General features: G+C 41.1%; 1 protein-coding gene across 1 annotated transcript in view; it reads right to left on the reverse strand.

Annotated features, from left to right (window-relative positions):
* GALNT10 (polypeptide N-acetylgalactosaminyltransferase 10) overlaps positions 1–18,264 on the reverse strand; it is a 79,122-nt gene that overhangs the window by 24,460 nt on the left and 36,398 nt on the right. The window contains exons 2-4 of the mRNA XM_057412104.1: positions 15,417–15,519; positions 14,434–14,572; positions 10,717–10,883 (exon numbers count right to left, since the gene is read on the reverse strand). Of these exons, the coding sequence (XP_057268087.1) occupies positions 10,717–10,883; positions 14,434–14,572; positions 15,417–15,519 (409 nt within the window). The remainder of the gene's footprint in view (positions 1–10,716; positions 10,884–14,433; positions 14,573–15,416; positions 15,520–18,264) is intronic.

Genomic DNA, 18,264 nt, shown 5'->3' on the forward strand with positions numbered 1-18,264 from the left:
GACATTTCATGCTGGAACATCATGGAACATATCAAAGCTGCAAGATTAAAGCCTTAAAAGTCACTGAGTTTTTCTGGGGAAAAAAGCAAAAAAATACATGAAAAACCAACCCAAACCAGTCCTCGGAGATTCAGCTTTGCCTTTAGCAGCAGCATTCATGTACAAAGAATTTCTTGGCCTGAAAGTATTTGCTCTGTGCAAACCAACAGGAGAAGAAATATTCCAGAAGGAGCACAAGAATTAACTACTCCAGAATTTTGTCTTCTTAGAGACTACTCCATTAGGTCCATGATGTAACCCACTTGAAAGTTGCTTTGATTTGGTAGGAATGCATCCCTTTGGAGTCCAAAGACTTTTATCTCAAATGGCTAAGTGAGGAAGAACAACTATGAAGCCTAAAATTAATAGCACAGCCCTACAAAATCTCTGCTTTGGCATTGCAGCCGCACGGAATACTGGAAAACTAACTGATAATCCCTCATTCCTACAATAATGCTCATACATTAATAACCATGAATGATAAAGCAAAAGCACATTTGTCTTGTAGTCTGTGTGTCAGAGAACAGAACACATTTGGCAAATTAAAAGATTACCAATAGAGAAGGAAAAATACAACACTTGATCTGTAGAAACAAACTCTGGCATGTGAGAAATACATTTTACAAACTCACATTTTTCTCTCCTAGACCTCTTTGTCATCAGTTCCCAAAGCTCTTGTTTACTTCATTGGCAAGAAACGCAACTATCACAATAAGTTAGTGACATCTGCCAGAAAGGTCAATAAATCTATTAAATCCTGAAGCACAAACCCAGGACTATTCCCTGCTGTACTGATACTGAAACTAAACCATCTCATGGACAATATTGTTCTCAGCTGACACACTCACTTTAGCTGGATGGGAGAGGGGAGAGGGTAGTACCCTATAGCTGAAAGCACCCTGCTTTTAGATCTTGAGCCTTGGCTTGCACCTTTCAGCAAGGTAAACTGTGTTCCACTGGAGACATTAATGCATACTTTGCTTGTGGGAAGTAGGCAACAGCAGTCCTTATGACATTTATGAATAGATACCACTGCTATTAAAACTACATGGAAAAGGAATGTGTTTTAGATTATCCACTTTTATTGTTAAATTGCAGCAGCATCACCTTCCAATTTTCTCAAAGTGAGGAAGTTTTCACCTTTATCAATGTCCCTATGTAGAAACAGCTGCTTTGTCAATACCACCCAAAATGCATGCTCAAACAGCAGAAACTATGATTACCAATAATAGACATCACATACGAGCACTAACAGAGGGTATCTGAATCACATTTCTAATTAACATCTATAGAGAAGCAGCTGTAAAGCATTAAAATGCTGATTTGCACTGCAGCTGGCAGATATCTCCATTTTTGACTCCTAGCAGATGAGGACATATACTTCAAGGTGAGGAGAATAAAATTAAAGCTGTTTTCCCAAGAAATTCCACTAAAAAACACAGGGTTTGTTAGTAGCAAGCAATGCAGCCAGATTTATTTAATGAGCTGTAATGGAAACTCTGCTCCTCAATTCTTTATTTAAACCTTAGTTTGCTGGACATCCTTCACTACACAATAATTAGCTAAGAGGTCATAGTAAAGCAGACCTTTTAAAGCCACCTCATCTCCTTTCTAGAAGGATCTTTAGCCACAGCAACTCATCTTATAGTAATAAATACAAGATGATGAAAAGTAAACCGGTTAGTTAATTTAAGGCAGCCACCAAAAAGCTGAAGTAAACAACTACAATGAGCCCTCAGGTCCCTTAAAACACTAGAGAATGTATTTAATACTCTCCAGCCAGTGCCTAATGAACAATGCAGGGTTTAGATATTCTGTTATGAAGGGTATACACAAGTACAGAAATGGTGTTTGGAAACATTAGAAATGAAGACTCTGAAAAGGAAAAATTAAAAGTGAATCCTGTCCACATTTCACTATGGATCCAAAGCAAGCTCTAACAATTGCCTGAAGTATCCCATGCCCACAAGACACTGCCAGAAATGGAGAATAACACAAGATTCTCATTTCATAAACAAAAATTGGACATCTGCATCAGGTTTTATTTAGTGCTCTATTTGGTGCTCACTAGAGAACAGAGTATTGGTGAGCTCACAAATTCCCTCCCACACCAGAAGGTACAGCTCTGCTGTGCTACCTGCAGTCACACTGGAGTGTGGGTAACCAACATCACATCCAGGCTATGGGTCACAACCCCTTAAGCTACTCTGAAGCCTGTTTCACTTTGTAATGTTTGTGCCACTACCAGAACCAGTGATATTCACCAAAGCCAAGTCACGTGCTACATGGAAAAGAGACACTGGTATTGCCTTCCATCAGAAGCATTTTGATAGTGAGATTCTTAGAACTTGACTGCAGCCTAAGAATTGCTTACAGGAATGTCATGGTGTTAAAGCACCAGACAAACGACCAGGTCCACAAACTGAGCATCATCAAAAGCCTGAGATTTAATGAGATGCTGATATCAAAATGAGTATGTTTCATGACAGAATTTCATTCTAATGAAAGTAAAGAGTATGTTTATTTCCTTCCAAGTCTCTCTACCCTAGAGCAAACCTTTTCCCACTTACCCAAGGGGGGATCTTGTTGACAGTTAATCCAAAGCTGTTATGAGAGTCTAATCAGAGATAGCCTGCAGTGTGTTCCAACAGCAAGGGAAAAAGATATTGTGTCACTTAGTTTACAAAAATAATCTTTTCAACAGTTGTTTGAGACAACAGTGACCACAACTTCTACAACAGACCTTGAAAGCTACATTAAAGGAAAGGCTGTGGAAAAGCAGAGTTGCCAAAAAGGCTTTTTCTTTTATTATGTTAGGGTAAAAAGCTTTCAAAGAACCATATTCAAACTTCTGTAAGAAAGACTGTCACCACTTGGTTCTAAGCACAGTCACTCCACATATTCAGAGATGTACTAATAATCAGATGTACTTCAGCACATTTGAGAGAAAAAAAACCCTACTTCTACAATGCATGTGCCTAAAGATGAAAAGATAATCTCTTTAGCTGCAGAAATCCTTTACTGTTCCATTTAAAGATCAAAAAGAACTCAAGTATTAAACCTTTTTCTATTTCAGATACTAAGAGCATGATTTCTTTCAATTAAGGTCTGGCAGATGTGGTTAATGGAACCACGTTGTATTTGCTATGTACCTGATGCTGCACCAAATGACACATTATTCACCCTTCGCCTTCTCCCTTCAGTATGCTACTTAGTGACTTCTGCCCTTCAGGCCGAATTATGCTGCATGTGGTTCAGCCAAGTAGCCTTACCCACATTTGTTTTTCCATTCAGATTATCCCAGAATTACTTCTGCTGTGATATAAAGAGATTTTAAAAGTCATTGGGGATTTATCTTACAAGGGGAAAAGGGGGATTTGGCTGTGGCTCCCTCTGATGCTCAGTGAACAGCTGGGCTCTGAGACTCCCCTGCCAGTAACTGTCCAAACAAGCTACAGGATGCTGTAAGACAGCACAATGGTGCAAAGCAAAGGACCAGCTCTATGTGAGGGCAGAGGGAAACGCTGGTCAAAACCAAGGGCTGAGATGACACTGCTTAGGGAAAACACCCCCGGACTCCTTTATTAAAAGGCCTAAAAGCCTCTTGCTGCCTTTCAAAGATGAGCAGTGGCCATGTGCCAGAGTGTGAGCTCATAATGCTCTGCTGTCTCCCAAACGTCAAAGAGCTGCTTTAATTTTATTGCACAAAGTCCTGCTGAAAACACACAGCTAAGGAAAAAAGTGAGTAAAAATGAGGAAAGAATAGGAAAGATTTTTAAATGGCTGAACAAATATCTTCAGGACTCCTAAATGAGCATAATTTTCAAGAATTAAAATAAGGCTCAAAGAAATGGCCATCCTGGAAGAAAGATGAAGCTGAAAACCAGAACCTCCCTAACAGCCCCACCAAGGGAAAATGAGATCCCATAACCTCGCTTATGACAGAATTTTCTCCTCAAAGCCAACTATACCCAAGTTTGCAATGCTTCTAACACCCTAAAATATACCGTGTTTAACCTAAAAGCCAGAAGGTTGGCTTTGCGAATGTCATTGTTATATTGGGTTAAACGTATTCAAGTCATTCAGCTGAAACTGTTCCTGCCTCCCAGTCACAGATTTTGACTGGTTACCATAAGAAGGATGGCAAATCCCCACATACTGCACTGTACGGCCACACAGTGCTGTAAGGCAGATGGCCCAGCTGGGTTCACACTTCCAGAATGATCCTTATGGTTGGAGATTGAAGCATTTTCAGTGCTGCCACATTCAAGTTCATTGCTACATCAACATAGTGCTTTGCATGTAACATTGTGCTTTAGAGATGACTACCGATGCTGCAGTACTCTTCAGCTGGAGACAACAGTTGTTCTAAAATACAGTCATTTAAACAGAAGTAGTCTTATAGATGAGTAAGAACAGGCTGTCAGTCAATATGCAAATAACTGAATGCTGAAACTTGACTTTTATATGAAATACAAGCACAGCCACTGCCTTTTGCCAAACTAAGCCATAGGATAATCCCAAAGCAGTTCTGAACCACTTGTGTGGTGTGTACATTCTCCTCTCTGCACACAGCTAACCCAGGTATGTGGCAGGATGATTCTTTTAAATAACATTCAGCAATTAAGTCACAGCCTCCCAGCACACAAGAAGTTTACAACATCTTGAATAATTTAGTACATTCGATTGCTGCAAGGATGAAAAGTAAAAACCCTGCCATGCTTTACATTAAAGAGAGGGCTGAAAAATACATGTGTTTGCTCCAGATAAATACAAATCCAAACAATTAGTGTAAGTTTTATAGGTATCAGTGCTCCCTAGGCAGTTATGCCTTTTGGTCACTTGACAAAGGAATTATGGCATTGGGGCATGCAGGATGCTCATGCAGCCAATCTTACTAGGTCTACTATTCCAATACGTTTGGATTCCTTCACTCTTGTTTTCTTACCTATAAAAAGCATCCTGACTTTAATCACTGCCTCCCATAACATCCTTACAGACAAAGTGATGAAATCTGAGCTAGATAAACAGTGAGGTAGATGGAAAAGTGAGCTCTAAGGGTTGCAATCAACAGCACCAAGCTGAGATGGAAGTCTGGACCATCACTGTGCACCCCAGGGGCCAATATCAGGGCTAATATCACTGCACATCTTCATTCAAGACCTGGATGACAGGACTGAGCTTAGGTCTCTCAGCAGGTCTGCAGATGATACAAGCCTGGAGGCACGGCTGATGTGCCACTCACAGGGACTTGGACAGGCAAGAGAAATGGGCCAGAAGGAGTTCATTAAATTCTACAAAGGGAAATACATATTCCTGTGCCTGGGGATGAGCAACCTCATGCACCCGTATTGACTGGTGCATGGAGCTTTGCAGAATAGGACCCAGGTGTCCTTGGGCACAATTGGAAGTAGAGGAAATGCTGTTTAAACATTTCCTTTTGTTTAATCTAAGTCACTAACAGTGACTGAACAGAACAGGTTACCCAGATTCATTATGGGGTCTCCATCCTTAGGGATTTTCAAGACTTGAGTGAATAAAATGGAGAAATCTGCTGTAGCTGAGCAGAGAGGTTGGGGTGGATGATCCCTGGACATCCTTTCCAACCTCAGGTATTTGTGATTCTGTATGTGTACCAGTCCAGCCTCCACCTGAAAGAGATCTCTTCTCCAAAACGGACAAGAGAGAGGAGGGTTTGACTTCTGCCTCTCACCCAGCAGCAGTATATACAGATGTTCCACTGCTGTACAGAGCTACCAATTATTTATATCAGGTGAAAAGCAAAGAACATTTAGACAAGCACCCTGCAAAGAGAAAGCATGCCATCCCCTGCCCTCAGTTCCTTTAGCTTAAGGCTATTCATTTATCTAGCAAGAGACAGAGGACAGCATGTTTATTCATGCAAACACAAAGAGCTTATACAACAGAGGTGTTCATAGACCACAAGAACTACATGGAGACTGACAAGCTATTTCATACAAGACAGAGATTAGAGGAGGACAGCTCAGTTTCTCACAGCTGGATTCAGACTGTAGGTCTATGGACTGATGCAGACCCTGAAGAATCAGGAACTGCTTTGTCTGTTGCCTGCTATCAGTAATAAAATGCCTTTAGAGCCAGTACAGAAACCTGCAGTTTTACAAACTGACCTGCATTTCAACTTCTCTTCCCCTCCCCCTATTTCTATGATATAATAGAACCCACTTAACCACTCTGCTGCATGGTAATTAAATAATCAAAAAGCAAACAAATTTCACATCTGACAGTCCCCAGGAGAAAACCGATACACATGAAAAACACATTTCAGTTTACTTAAAGCCATTCTGGTAACAGCAAGCTCAGAGGGATATAATTAGTACTCTGCAAGCCAGCATTATGAAAAAGCTTAATTTAACTGAGATAGGAACTAAAGAATAGCTATAGAAATGAAAAGTGAAGCCACAAATCCACACAGGACAGCCACAGCTAAGCATCTTTTATGATCAAGAATTCTAACATGGTACTTCACACATATTGCATTCTGATTTCTTCCTATCCAGACGGGTAGGTGCTCTTCTGGACCACTCTCAAACAGCTCAAGTTAATCCCTGGAGGTCAGTCTGTGGGTCTTTCAGCAGTTCCCAGTAGCATACAGGAAGAGGCAGGCAATGCCAGGCAGGTTCATTCTTACTGTCCAGCAACAGTCTGCTGAATTGGTGCCTCCTTCTTCAATACAACCTATATTCTTCTGCACATTAAATCCCTACAGTTGTTTTCAAATGCTTGTGGCCAGGAGAATAAAGTTCTTCTATCACAGACATTCCAACTAAGTTAGTGAGGAAAAAAGCATACACTATTATAGCAGTCTTCATAGGAATGCTATGTTGGTAATATCGACCATCAGAGAAAGTAGAAAACAGCCCCACAATATGTACTCTGTTGTGACCAATGGCACATGCTGGAAAGCAGCTTCTCTTAAGGAACTTTTAATCCAACCTAAGAAGGGAATCCCCATAAAGAAAGAACCAAGTGTCAGCAAATACAATTGCTGGAGGCGACATGGTCAGCACCTCAAAGCAAACTGGATGCCTCCACTGTACTGCATCACCCACCCCACCAACAGGCAGCCATTCCCAGACCACTGTGGCCTCTGTGGAATCCAACCCTAAATTTGTCTGAAGGCTGGATTTTGATAATTTGTATTATACTACAGGCATGCAAAAAAGAATTCCAGAGGGCAAGCTGTTCCAGCACAATGTGATTTTTCAAATACAAAGCAATTCCAAAACACAGCTCGCAAAGCTTTTGCTGCCAGCTGTTAAGATTTGCTGTCATCAGGACAGCCTTTTCTGGTTGAAAAATGTTTATTGCTAAAGGTCACACTATTGTTTCTCTCAAACAAATTAAGAAATAAATGGCTGTTGACACTTCCAGATGATGATTCATCTGTCCAAGAGCTGCAATAATGTGAAGCAACCCAGCTGCCTCTCAGGTATGCTGCAGACCACATACATCCATCTTCACTCTCCTATCACTTTGTTAGCCAACTCCTCTACCTTCTTTGTCATCACACCCAAAATTCCTTACTCTCAAGCTTAAAAACAGATGAAAACCATACGAAAGTAACATCTGTCAAAAACACACCAGTGCATGCAGCAGCCAGGTTTCCATACTTACTCTATCATTAGCAGTCTCCTTTATGTGAAGCAAAGATTTTCCACGTATGAGATGCACAGGTGAAAGAGGCTGATGGATTGGCACTAACATCTCCACCTACAGAGACCAGTGCAGAACAAGAGCACAACCCTAACAGAACCTCAAGGGCAGCTCAGCAAAGCCCAGTACATTTAACCCCAGCGCAGGTCAGTACACAAGAAATGCTAGGAGGAGGAATGCAGTCTTCTTGCCAGGGAAAGCCAGGTTCCTGAAGAGTTATTAAAGTGCTGGAGGTCTGGCCTTTAAGACAGAGGTTTAGACAACCCTCAAGTGAAAGGCCATCATGAGATACAGCAGAGTGTATCTGGTACTTTATCTTGTCAGGGTAACCTCTCGATAGAAGAATTAATAACAGATTTTTATTGAGCGATTATCCTTTTCATCTTTTGCTCTTCACTGGATTTTATGATGACTATTTACTGATGCCTTTGGGGAAGAAGCTGACATTTACTGTTCATACTATGCGTCTCTGATCTCAAATGTGGCCTCTACTATGTCTAGGTCCAACAGTGATTCTATAATTTTAGAAGACAGATGCTGTTAACAGATCTGTGGGTCTAGCATTCGAAACAGAAGCACAGCATTGCACCTTGCAGTGTGTCCTTATTCTTGCTGCTGCTCACCAGTTCTGTGGCACAGCAGTGATGATCATCAGCTTGGACACAGCGTTTTTATCCCTTACCCAAATTATTCATGAGAAACAACCACAGCAGTCCAAATCCAAGAATGTGCCCTTTTCAAACACTTAACATGCAAAGTAAAAGTTTTCCTGGAGTCTCTGCTCCTTTATGCAGCTCAGTTTGATGAATTATCAATTCTCAGCTATTGGACTGATGTGTTAGGTTTGGGGGTTTTATTTTTTAATTAATACAATGGGTAAATTAAACCCAGAGATTCATAACCAGCAGCCTTTCAAGTCAAGACCATGTGTTTAGAACCTAACAGCCTCCTGAATCATAGAATCAACCAGGTTGGAAAAGACCTTTAAGACCATCCAGTCCAATCATTACCCCAGGACTGCCAAGACCACTGCTAAAAGACTACGGATCTATTTAAACCTAAAGAGGGATATGGAAGCCAACCCCAGGGTGGTTAAGGAAGAACACTGACTACTGGTAAAGGAGCAGCAGCCAGCAGTAAACGCTACAGTGCAAATACAGAACTGACAGTGAAGGAAAAGTGTTCATCCTAACCAGTAATTGTCCCAACAAGCAGAGATCAACTGAGCAAGCAGGAAAAACACTTGTTTAAACCAAGAAGTTCTATTAGCACTCTCTTTGCCTGTGTGTCTTTCTCTTCCCTTGATAATTTAGCTCACTGTCCAACACCGGTAGTCTTTTATAACCATCTATAAATAGATGCTGCACACAAATTAATCTCAGCTACTTCCTGATGAAAGATGGATGACTGACGGAAAAGAGCTTGCATCTTATCAGAGGCAGGTGGAACACAGCAAAAGCAAGCTGGATGAACAGCACGCGTACAGACTGATGAGGAGCAGGGGTGGGGAGCCAGGAGTGCTCTCTTCTGCCTGGTCAGAAGAGCACATTTAGAGAACAAGGAAAACAGATCCACAGGAAACCAGATTTCATTACTCCCACTTCTCTCAAAAGAAACCTGCTTGTACAATTCAGATGGGATTACAGCATGAGCTTGTCTAGTTTGCTTCTAGACTGAATAGCACTAAAGATATCTTGCTAGCAGGGTGTTTGGGTTGGATTTCCCCCCCAGCTTAGTCTGAAAATCCTCGAAAAACATACTTATTTCATGTAACACTGATTTGTGCAAACCAGCATGCCTTGCTTGAAACTAGTTAGATATGTACTTTAGAACAAATACTATAGCTGTTGTGTGGTGCTTATTTGGAAGGTCAGAACACTGAATACTCACAAGCTTGTTTTCCAGCTCATTTTAGGAGCTTCCTACATGACAGATTTTTGGAGGTGTATCCTTTAGCATTTGTGTAGAGAGCTCTTTCCCCCAGTTGAGTAATGTCAGTGGCACAACTCTTGAACTCTGCAGCTCATGAAGCTAAATAGTCTTACTAATTTTAAAGGAGAAACTAGAGTTGCTGGATTCAGTCATAAGCCCTTGAAGTCACTGCACCCTCCTCAGCACAGGAGATCACCAGCTAACTTCAGAGGACTTCCCATGTGATCTTTCTAGCTATGCAGTGTCTACATGATTGAGGCATTCATTCCTCCTTCACTCGATTGCCTTTTTCACCATAGCAAGGGCACAAACTACAAGACAATGTCTAGCTTAATTATATCACATAGCATTTAAATGTCTGAGAAAAAAAATCCCTTGCCTTTCTGCTACAGAACAAGTAAATTCAGCAACTACATCTACACACTGCTGCTGCAATTATAAGTGGTTGTTTCATTTGTGGTGATGTGTTATGACACTGACTACACGTCTTTGCACATAGCACTTTAACCCAATCCAAAGTGACTACTCCTGGCAATGCAGTACAAAATAAAGAGTGTAGTTGCAAGCAAGTCAGCAAGTGAGAGTAGTCAAAGCTTTGGATGCTGCAGATTTACTTTTCAGGAACACAAAATTCAGGTGAAAAGCCAAATCATAGGCAGTCAAGGCAGAAACCTTTTATTATCAAGGCTTCTTTTACCATTTTCTGTGTCTAGAAAAATAATGCAGAATGTGAGGAGTGAGCTGTTCCCCACTTTGTATTTTACTCCAAGCTTCAAGTGTTTAATCCTGAAGTTAAGGGCTATACAGGTCCTTAGCAGAATATTAAAACCAGCTTCCCTGTTTATTCACATTGTCCAAAATGCAGGATAGCCTATGCCATCAGCAGCTAAATTGGCATAAACTGAATATGGACCTTGAGTCCTACCTGAGCTGTGCTGTTGGCAAGTAAAAAGCTGAAGTTATTATACACGTATTTCCAGGGGAACTGATTTCTCAGGTAGGTAAGCATAGCTAGGTAAGCATGGTGAAGTTACATACAAATGGTCATACCTCTGTCGCTGAAGTCATCCACCAGCACTATCTCTGCTATCAGCTCAGGCGGGGAGCGGTTTAGGACACTGTGCACTGTCCGGAGGAGGGAAGACCATCCTTCATTGTGGAATGGTATTATCACACTGGTGTTCGGGAGCTTCTCCAGGTACAGCTTGTTCTTGCAGCTGGACATAAAGAGAGGAAGTCAAAAGGCAGTGCCAAAAACCACCAACACTTGCATATGAATTACCATCAAGTAACTTAGCGCATTCTTTACTCCCCAGATTGATGCAAAGTGCTTGGAAAAAAAACAAACCACCAACTTTCAAGCCAATAGTGCCGTGATCTCATCTACCAGGAAAGAAAATAGAGAATTCCATAAGGAGCAGGGACTGTTAACAGCCAGTGGTGCTTAGCAACACAGAAAGTTACAATGATCTATTAGGTGCTGAAGCTGCTTTTAAAAGAAGCTCCAGTTATAGCTTAAGATACAGGAGTCTCTAAAATATATGTTTCACTGTCCGTATGCCTCAAAGATCACTAGGAAGAGGAATTTCTACAAAGTTGTTTCAGAAGTTGAATGCATCCCATGAAGGCATTATCAGTACATTGGTTAAGCTTGTTTATTCCCATCTTTTTGGGAAGCAAAATCCTCTTATCACATGTGTAACTGCCATCCAATTTTAATAGTCTTTTTTAAACAAAATCTGCAGGAAGTAAAGACTCTAAGAACTGCTCAATACAGGAAACCACCTCACTCAGTAATAATAGATCTACCTCCAACCTCTACCAAAGGCTTCCTTTGTCATGAGGGACAATTATTCAGTTCAATTTTCCTAAGCAATCAATCTTGCCTTCCCATTTTTCAGCATGTCTTGTCTGGCACACGGGATCAGCTCTACAGATAGAAGTGGAGAAGGCGGACTTTGGACACATAGCAAAGTAGAACTTCGATAAAGCTGGAGAGTTGTCTGCAGACAGCCCATATGAAACCCTTGAATTTGGGGGTATTTCCCCACAGCATTAATCTTAATTTTGAAATAATGTTCCCTTGCTTTATGGGGGTGTTTTCGAGGCAGCTTCGTGAAGAAAGCTCAAACTGCACAGGAAGTGCAGTGTTTATTTTCCCTACACGTACGGCCCTAAGTGGAGTTTGAACCTTGTTAAACAGGTAACATCTAAAGCCACAGAGCAAACATACTGCTCTCCCTGCCCTGCCCAACACTGGACCTCTTGCATTAGCACTGTAGCAGCACTGATTTGCAGGCTTTCCCATGCCAGGCACTCAGTGAGGCTTTCACTACGTGCACAGCAGTAGCGAAAGCACAGCATAGCACAGCATGCACACAGTGATTCCCTCCCTGCTTCCTTGAAGGGCAGATGGGAAGGAAAGCAGCTCTGGCAGTGCAGCTTTTCCCAGGTACTTTTCCCAGGGAATGGGGAAGGATGCACCTATGTTAGACAAATAAATCTGTGCTTACAGGAAGTTACTCTGGTGTCTGTGTGAAAGGACAGTAGCTTATTCTGTGTTTAATGAATTGCTTTGGGGTGCTGCCAAGCGCTTGCAGACTATGGCTGCAATGCACAGATGCAAGACGCAAAATAAAGCTGCATGGAGTGCTTTCATCCAGCCCTTGGCATTGCAATCTTAGCCCTTTTTCCAAGAGAGCTACTACCTCTAATTCTGTTCCAATATGAAACAAGAGCCCTCAAATATCTTCTAACTCTTCTTGAACTGGAATTCTCATTTTCTGACCAACTTTAACAACTGGGAAAGTTCAGCTATGAAGTTTATTCATTAAGCATGAAGAGAAATTGTTTCCCTCCAGCTACATCTACAATTGCTTTACAAGACCTGCAAAATTAGTATTCAATATTAAAAAACTCAGAAGCACTTAAAGAAAATGTTAGCAGACATGACTGTTGAAACAAACATCATATGTGTGTACCAGGTAGATCCAGTACATGCCCTTCCCCATGCTCGATTCCCATGATTAGCAGAAAGCAGAGGTGGCACTATTTGGCATATAAAGGGTCCACACTAACCATCTATGATGAGAGCAAACACACTAGCTTCCTTTTTGTTCTCTGCCATCCATGTCAGCTGTTGGGGAGAATCCCAACTGTGGTCCCAAAGCATAGGACAGGACAGATGCTGCAGTTTCCCCGACATCACCTTCTCCTTATACACCCTGCTGTCTGCAGGCACCTCCCCAAAAGAGAAAGTGTATTATCTCTTACCATATCTAAAAGTCTAGGTAAAGCAAGTGCTCTAAAACACAGCTCTCTTCCTTCTAGAATGCTCCTTATGGACTTTGTCTCAGCCTAACTTCATTATAAATTGCTCTCATCAACCTCCCAAATAACACAAACCACACCATTTTAAGTATATCTTATTTAATGGGCCCGGGAATGCACAGCAGACCTTTTCAGTCATGAATTCCTTTACTGCAAATCTCCATTACACATAGCCCTACTCCCTGCCCAGCTAATCCCAGCGTCCGTTGTACACACGCTGTTTATCCTCTCCTTGAGACTTCCACAATTATAACTCACTACACTGGGGGAAAGAATGTGTCAAGCAACAAGCAAACCAGCTGCAGCAGCATCATTAATCACAGCTTAAGTCTTTGGTGCCCCAGACACTTTACTTATTAATTTTAACTGGGGACTGGAGACAGAAGTTTCATGTTTTAAAAGAGTTTAAATAGCAGAATTAGCAAAGAGGAGTCAGCAACTTTGGGAAACAATGGGGAATATGTGTGAGGCAATATATTACATCCTCAGATGAGGAAATACTGGCACCGTCTGATGCTTAAATTCTCAGAGCCCGTGGCAGCTCCTATAAATAGAGGCCAGGTATAAGTTAGGTTAGCAAACTCAAACCGTATTTCCTAGAGCTTGAGCATGGGCTGATCAACAAGCATCTTCAGTTACCTGATTTATCTCTACGTTTGAATATTTCAGCTGCATGCCTAAAATATTTATGGAGCTATACTCACTACTCTGGTTTATGAGTATATATTGAGAAAGGGTGTCAAGCCAGTGTATTTGATTAGTTTGCTGTGACAGCTGAAGAGGTAATCTCTCAAATGTGCAGTTAATAAATTATAAAACCTGACTTCTGGAAATCATATCTCACGAATAAAGGAGATGTTGAATTCAGATTCACTAAGCTGCGACAAAAGGGGCTTCACACAAAACAAGCCCCCATTCAAATGTCTAACAATGCTTTGAGATTAACAACTGCACAAAGAGTATTTAAAAGCCTCTCAGCTTTGTATGAACAAGGGTTAAATCCCATCTGAAGCACTTTTGATAATGAAAAACTCCCTCTGGCTTGCACAAAATCCAGTTTGACACCATCCAAATAGATAACATCCCAAAATAGATGAACTCAAAAGGTAGCACTCAACTGGAGCCAGTTTCTACTTGTAAACCCTGATGAGGTTTTTACGAGGAAGATGTCTAAGAAACTGACCCACAACTCAGAAGGATTTCTGATAAAACTCTTCATATATAACCGAGTACTCAAATCTTGAGTCTCCTTTATTTCCCATTGCAACTACTATACACTGCCCTTTATTAAGGAGACAGCAGGACCCAGCTGTGAAAGGACTGTATTTGATGAACAAAGGTACAAGAGTCCATCATAAAAAAAGAGAGCACTTCTGCAGATATGGCAGTTTAGAGCTTGTAAACTTTCATCCATAGACATGTGAACTATATACTCACTTTGGATGTCTGATGTCTGGAAGGGAACGATTTAGAGAAATTTTATCACTCACAAAGATATTAAAGCCATTTTCCCTGTATGCCTGGTCCACTTGCTCTGCATCAGTCATTGGGTAAGGTTTTCCCTGTTCTCCATTTCCTATAGATGGAAAAGAAACAGGCATCGTTGCTACTAATTGGTGCTTAACTGGCCAGAAATTAATCCATATATCAGAAGAAAAGCAGTCATAGCCCTTTGAGAATTCCTCAATTAGTTTTGAGCTCTGTGTCATACTTAGCACTGGGGCAACCGTGCCAACCTAACCATTTTGTTTGATAAGCAGTTTTCCTACAAACCACTCAGCTGTGCAAATCATGGAAGCTAAAAGTCTTCCCTCTAACATCAGAAACAGATGAAGGGGCTATGGCAACACTGTGGAGGATCTATAGAACACTTTTTGCTTCACTGCAGAAAGAATGCATATGGTTTAAATACCTCATCACTATTGCTTTCTTCAGCACAGATGGGTATGTATATTTAACAACCTGAGCTCCTGCACAGGGGAGGTAAAGCCCTTGCAGACACACCAGTGTAATGCTGTGACATTCAAAATAGGTCTTTTATGCAATGTGAGACAAAACCCAGAAATACAGACTAAAACTTGCAGAAGTTATAATTTCTAACATTTTTCTTACCCCTCTTCTTCCTTTCTGCATCTCCCATACTTGGGAGAGGTGCGGACTCACATTTTTTGATAGGTTTTTAAAAAATCATGTTGCACCTATGCTAAAAATACCAAAACATTACCAAGATATTTTCACCTCAAAATAGTTATTGTGGAGTTAGGGGAACAGGCTTTAACTGGGATTAACACACAATAATTGTTGCATCGGGTCAAGAACATCTTGACCCTGAGGTTGAACATGCTCTTCTGCACTCAACCTACCAAATAAAACCAAACTAATTAACAGCATGTATTAAAACATTCTTATAGGAGTCTTACCTACACGCTCAGAGTCCCTCCTTATGGCTTCTTTGTTATGCCAGTCCTTTTTCCTTTGCCCATCACCAAAGTAAGGGTCTTTCTTTTGCCTCACGTATGATACCTTTTAAACAAAAGATCGGATGTATTAAATACACAACATGTGAAACCTTTCCTTAACAGCCTCCCCTTCCTGTAAGGGGATATTAAACATCTTCCTTAGGGTAAAACCATCACAAAGAAGTAGTTTTTCACCTGAAAGGAGTGAGGAAGGAAGCAAATTTTCTTGCCATAGAACAGTACTTTATCTATAGCTGTCAAGTGATGCTTTTTTTCACAGCACCATCATGTATGCAGACCAGTATTCTTAATCAGTGAATCTATTAAAACCTCCCATTTTCATTTTGGAAACATCCAATACATCTTACATCCTATTTAATTAACAAAAAAGCTGTAATGGGAGACCTACTGCTGGAATCATTATTAATGAGCACACTCCTATACCTGAATAAAATCAAAATAAGATTTAGAAGGTCATTTATTAAGACTCTGGCTGCTCAACTTGAAAGCAAATTCTACAGAAGGCCTCAGCCTCCACTGAACACCATTAAAGCTCTTCTTTTTATGATGTTGTTCCTGGAATTCAAAGGCAATGGGTGTGCTTTGGAAACATGTTAGCAAATGAAAGGCGGAGTAAATTCAGGATCAAAGAGACTAGTGTGGAACAAAACCCATGATACATTTCAAATACAGACATCCCCAAAATCCAAAGGCATATATATATATATATACACACACACACATATATATAGTGTATCTAAGTAGGTTTTAGAGTCAAGAAGAGAACACCTCCAAAAATGAGTTTTCAATTATGTTGTAATATGCTGGCAGAGTACAAACAGAAGTCATTTGTAGTATCATTACTGCAGATGTAGCTACACAAAGAACATTGAGGTTTTCCCCTTTTAATTCCTTGTGACCTGCAGAGAGAACTCCATAGGCTAGAACTTCCTAGAAAGAAAAAGCAGCTTTCTTCCTTGGAGGGCAAGAGGTTTAAAGTCTCATTAATGGCTCAATCAAACCAAACCACCACCAAAAAGCAACGGTTGGCATAGTAACCTTTGCAGGGCTATCAGGCATCTCAGCATCTGGGACACAGCCGTTATTTGCCTGACTAGTTAAATTACAAACTCTTCATTTTCATGCCTAGATTTGACTTGGAAAAATAGGAGATTTGGACATTTCACTTGTTATGCCAAGGCACCAGCTTACCTCACCGCACTCTGACAGACAAGCTCTGGTGAGCCTTGCTGCAAAGGCTTTGCAGATTATCCCCAGCGCATCACCCCTGTTCTACAACAACCAGTGGGAAGGAAGCCCCGTGTTTGATCTTATGAAATTATCACTGCAGACAGGTTTCAGCTAAAATGTCAAAGTGAACTACAGCGGCAGAACACAGGTACACGTTCTGCTCCGTCTAGCTCCTTAGCAAAAGAGCTGCATGAAACCCTTGAGCTGTGCTGGTTGTATTACCATGCCTAAGGGTAATAAGACAGTGGTCTAACAGTAAGAGAGCTCAATCTGGCTTGTGAACCATTAGAATTTATATTTGATTTATAATCTCTTACATGGGAAAAAAACCAATTAGATGCTTTCAATCACAGCTCATACTATGATTTACACTTGGCTTCTTGACATTTTGCAGATGGTGACATACCTGGCAGAAATCAAGTTTCATCCATGAAACCAGACACCCAGTTACACACATCAGTTAAGTAACACCAATACTCAGAGCATTCCCCTTCCTGCTCCCTGCTATTCCATTTTGTTTTCACTGAAGGAGAGCTGACGGGCACTCAGGATGGACAAGAAGTCAGTTACATAGAATCACAGAATGGTTATAGCTAGCACATGATGTGAACAAGTATTTAGGAGCTTCCACTTGTGCCATGTGGAGCTAACAAGAATATTATGATGCAGGGAGACAGGAGTAAAGGAACTCTTGGGGCAGCACAGGAAGAGCAGGACTATACTATGGGATGTGGTTAACAGTGGCAAAAACCAGACAACTGCCACAAAGGGTGGTTAACAGGAAAGGCCAGAAGAAAAGCGACCACTTTAAGAGAAATCCCAGTAGAGGTAGATTTAGATTGTGCTCTCAATTTCTAATTATTTACCCCATGACTCCTTAATTTTCTTCATTAGCTTTTCTTTTATTTTCCTCTGATGAGATTAGATGAATCAAAAGCAATAGCTCATTTCTATGCTGTTAATTACTGCCCTTTTAGTACATGAACTCTATTCTTCTAAATCTGTATTTCTGTTACAGCACAGAATGGCAGTATACCTTCCTGAAGGTCATTCTACACCTCTGTCAGGACATAAAATGAAGATCACCACCTGCAACCCAGTGTCTTCAGTTCACCTCTGACCGCATGTGCTGAAGGACTTGCATTTGGCAAGATAAAGAGGCTTCAGGAGAGGCACTACAAAAGCCTCACTGATTCCCATTATGCAGGAGAAGGTAAGTGCAGCTCCAGAGCAGCAGTGCTGTGATGAAAACCATTTCTTTCTGGAAGGGTTCACTTGAATTGACCATATATAAACATCAAACTAAAATGCTTAGCCTGCCTTGTGGTTTCGTAACCATCCCATTAAACACCAGTGGTCTTATGTGAATTTCTACCTGCTCATAATGTAAGAGTACTGCTAAGCATCGTCATGAATGTGCGAGGACAGGAACCAAATGGGAGGGCAAACTGAATACAACAGACAACAGCACTTAGGAGAAAAACTAAGCATTTTGCTTAGTCCTTGGGTCAATCTGAGGCTGATGTCAGCAACACGCTCACAGAGCACCTTGAAAGCC

Source organism: Pezoporus wallicus, unplaced genomic scaffold (assembly GCF_028554395.1).
Source record: "Pezoporus wallicus isolate ANWC-B61680 ecotype Strahan unplaced genomic scaffold, APGP_CSIRO_Pwel_v1 contig_6354, whole genome shotgun sequence".
NCBI lineage: Eukaryota > Metazoa > Chordata > Aves > Psittaciformes > Psittacidae > Pezoporus > Pezoporus wallicus.